Source organism: Camellia sinensis, chromosome 2 (genome assembly GCF_055761805.1).
Source record: "Camellia sinensis isolate YWXY chromosome 2, ASM5576180v1, whole genome shotgun sequence".
NCBI classification, from domain to species: Eukaryota; Viridiplantae; Streptophyta; class Magnoliopsida; order Ericales; family Theaceae; genus Camellia; species Camellia sinensis.
The window spans coordinates 31,821,303-31,824,894 of record NC_138962.1 but is presented as its reverse complement, the minus strand read 5'-3'; the positions used below and the strand labels follow the sequence as shown (position 1 = coordinate 31,824,894).

At 50.3% G+C, this 3,592-nt stretch overlaps 1 protein-coding gene across 1 annotated transcript; it reads left to right on the top strand.

Annotated features, from left to right (window-relative positions):
* Positions 1-225: 225 nt before the first annotated feature.
* On the top strand, positions 226-1,591 carry LOC145819957 (uncharacterized). The gene is made up of 2 exons (XM_082914035.1): positions 226-761; positions 853-1,591. The coding sequence occupies exons 1-2, from the start codon at positions 324-326 to the stop codon at positions 1,480-1,482; spliced, it is 1,068 nt and encodes a 355-aa protein (XP_082770161.1). The 5' UTR covers positions 226-323; the 3' UTR covers positions 1,483-1,591.
* The last annotated feature ends 2,001 nt before the right edge of the window (positions 1,592-3,592 follow it).

Genomic DNA, 3,592 nt, shown 5'->3' with positions numbered 1-3,592 from the left:
AAGCAAGGACTTCGGTTCTTCATGTAAGCCACTCAAACTTGCTCGGTTAACTTTATTCTTTAGTTCTACTAACCGGTTTCCTTGTTTCTTTTACAGCTATCCAGGCCTTGCAAGCCAACTACCAATTCCCCAACGTCGAGGCAATTCGGGCCGTGCTTAGGTACCGTCACCGAGACTGCAACGAATTGCTCGGCTACACACCGTCTTACAGATATTCTGCTCCGCGCCGGAGTAGAGTAACTGACTTCCTCAGAGCTCCTTCGCCACCTCCCGATCCAACACTACCAGACGTCCCATTAATCCGGTTAACTGACGAGCAAGAAATGGCCAAAAGATCTCGGATCAAAAACCTTCTAACCGCGACCTCAGCCGAGATACCGAGCGTCACCACCCGTTCCCCGGCTGCCGGTCAATCGAGTGCAGCCGTCGTAGCCCTTGCTTCTCCGACTCCAGCTGCCGTGCAATCCGCCAGAGAAGCGCGCCGGGCTGGAAAAAGGCCAAGGGCAGATCCCTCCGCCGAGCTCGTCACCGAGCTGACAACCGAGCATCCTGCTGAAACTCCTGCTCCCGTGCCCGCTTGGCGTCCTCAGCTGAAGCACCGGGGACAGGACATCCCGGCGACTGCATCGATCAAGGCAGACAAAGAACATTTGCTTGCCTTCGATCTCTCCAAAGCATTTCTCCTACCGGGCGACGTGGTAGGCAGTGACCACGTCCCTGACACCCGGCTGGTAAAATCTTCTGTGAAGTCGATGGCCAGGGTAAGTCGGCGTTCTTTTTAACATTTCACAGGTGTTTGCTCGGTCCTTCTTGCTCGGTCCCCTTTCTGATGTACTTTGCTTCTTTTTGCAGGCCATTCAAAAACAACATTTGGTCCTAGAGCGCATCCACCGGCTTAGGCAGAAAGCCAACGACACTGCGAGCCATGTTGAAAGCCTCCAAGCCGAGCTCGGCCGGGCTAAAGCTTCTCTCGAAATGGCCAACCATGACAATAATAGACTGCTCGGTCAGCTGGGCGCAGCCGAGAAAAAACAAAGTGAGCTTCAGGCCGAGGTTGACGCTTTGAAGAAGGCGAAGAAAAAGGCTTGCCGGGCTGCCAACAAGGCCGGGTTCAACGAGGCCGAGGAGAGCTATAAGAAGCAGGTGTTTGCAACACAAGACATCTACTTCAAGGCCGGTTGGAAGTCTGCTTGTGAACACCTCGGCCAGGGCTCTGACACCGACGTTTTTGCCAATCCTCCCAAAGCTTCACTACCGGTCTACCTCGTGCCATATGCAAATGATGTATTTACTGCGCTTCAAGCGGAGGCCGAGGAAGGACTTGAAGATGGAGAGGATGACACAGATTCTGAGGAAGAAGAGGCCGAGGTGCCTGAACAGCCCGGCAACGATGAGCCCGGCGCTCAAGAAGCAAGCCAAGCTGTTGACCTTGATGCTGATGCTGCCGAGGATGAGTTCGCCAATCTTTCCCCCTTAGTTTAGGTTTCTTTTCTTTGTATTTTTGCTTTCAATACACTTGATGTAACCGGGCTTTGTCCCCACCTTTTGTAATGAATTTCTTTATCAATGAAAAATTTTGAATTTTCGCCAAGTGTTTGCCCGGTAGTAATTAATTCCGTCTTCAGCAAACTATCTCAGTACGACTTATCATTTGAACACTTGGTCGACCGGAGTCCATAACAAAACAAATTCACGCACCGAAATATCCATCTCGGTTGTTGCTAAGTTTGGACAAGATACCATGTTGGACAAGACGCCAACTCTTCCAACCGGAGTACTTCATCACGGTTGGGAATCCCAAGTTGGACAGAACACCAACTCTTCCAACCGGAGTACTTCATCTCGGTTGGGAATCCAAAGTTGGATAAAACACTAAATCTTCCAACCGGAATACATCATCTCGGTTGGGATTCTAAGTTGGACAAAACACCAACTCTTCCAACCGGAGCAAATCATCTCGGTTGGGGATCCTAAGTTGGACAAAACACCAACTCTTCCAGCCGGAGCAATCATCTCGGTTGGGGATCCTAAGTTGGACAAAACACCAACTCTTCCAACCGGAGCAAATCATCTCGGTTGGGGATCCTAAGTTGGACAAAACACCAACTCTTCCAACCGGAGCAAATCATCTCGGTTGGGGATCCTAAGTTGGACAAAACACCAACTCTTCCAACCGGAGCAAATCATCTCGGTTGGGGATCCTAAGTTGGACAAAACACCAACTCTTCCAACCGGAGCAAATCATCTCGGTTGGGGATCCTAAGTTGGACAAAACACCAACTCTTCCAACCGGAGCAAATCATCTCGGTTGGGGATCCTAAGTTGGACAAAACACCAACTCTTCCAACCGGAGCAAATCATCTCGGTTTTAAACATTAAAAGAACAATCCGAGTGCTAATGCAAAATGACTTCTATAGTTTGACAAAAAGAATTACATTCTGCTTTGCAAGCCAAAAAATTGCTTTACAAAAAAGAGGAAAGTAAAAAGCTTAAAAATAATACAATTTCAAGTTGGCCGCATTCCATGGCCGGGGTATGGCTCTTCCCTCTAGATCCTCCAAGTGGTAAGCCCCCTTGCCCGCCAGACCAGTGATCTTGTAAGGTCCTTCCCAATTTGCCCCTAGTTTGCCTTCTCCTGGCACCAGGGTGTTGCCCATAATTTTCCTCAAAACCCAATCCCCAACTTTGAACGGTCTGGGGTGCACTGTCTTGTTATACTTCTTGGAGAGCTCTTGTTGGTAAGCGGCAACATGGATGAGGGCTTTCTCCCGGCGCTCTTCCGCTAAGTCCAACTCCAAGGCAATAGCCTCGGCATTTAGCTCGGGCTCAAAACTCTCAGTTCTGAGGGTGGGCATTTCAACTTCCAAGGGTATGACCGCCTCCATGCCATAAGCCAAAGCAAACGGAGTTTCCCCGGTCGAACGTCGCGGGGTTGTTCGATATGCCCAAAGGACGCTCGGTAATTCTTCAGCCCACTTGCCCTTAGCCTTTTCCAACCGTTTCTTCAACCCATCCAGTATAGTCTTGTTTGATGCTTCGGCTTGACCATTGGACTGCGGGTAGGCCGGGGTGGAGTTGTAGAATTCTATCTTTAGATCTTCACAGAATCCTCTGAATAGGCGACCGTCAAACTGGGTACCGTTGTCAGAGATCAAAATCTTCGGGACGCCAAACCGCGTGACAATGTTCTGCCAGACAAATCGCTTCACGTCTTTTTCTTTGATGGTTGCCAAGGGCTCAGCTTCAACCCACTTTGTGAAGTAATCTGTGGCCGCGATGAAGAATTTCCGGTTGCCCGGTGCTGTTGGCAACGGTCCCACTATATCTAGCCCCCACATGGCGAAAGGCCAAGGACTGGTGAGGGGAAGAAGTTCCCTGGCAGGCTGGTGGATCTGATGAGCGAATTTTTGGCATTTCTCGCACTTGCGGACATATTTTTGGGCGTCGGCCTGCATGCACGGCCACCAGTATCCCTGCGAAATAGCTCGGTAAGCCAAGGACCGTCCCCCGACGTGGCTGCCACAACTGCCTTCATGAATTTCAAACAGGAAGGCCTCCACACTGTTCGGGTGCACGCACTTGAGATAAGGA

What these genes read in the sequence shown, in the direction of transcription:
- LOC145819957 (XM_082914035.1), top strand. Translation starts at nt 324, where the DNA reads ATGGCCAAAAGATCTCGGATCAAAAACCTTCTAACCGCGACCTCAGCC. An exon ending in CTGTGAAGTCGATGGCCAGG is followed by an intron (nt 762 to 852) that starts GTAAGTCGGCGT and finishes TTCTTTTTGCAG; the next exon opens with GCCATTCAAAAACAACATTT.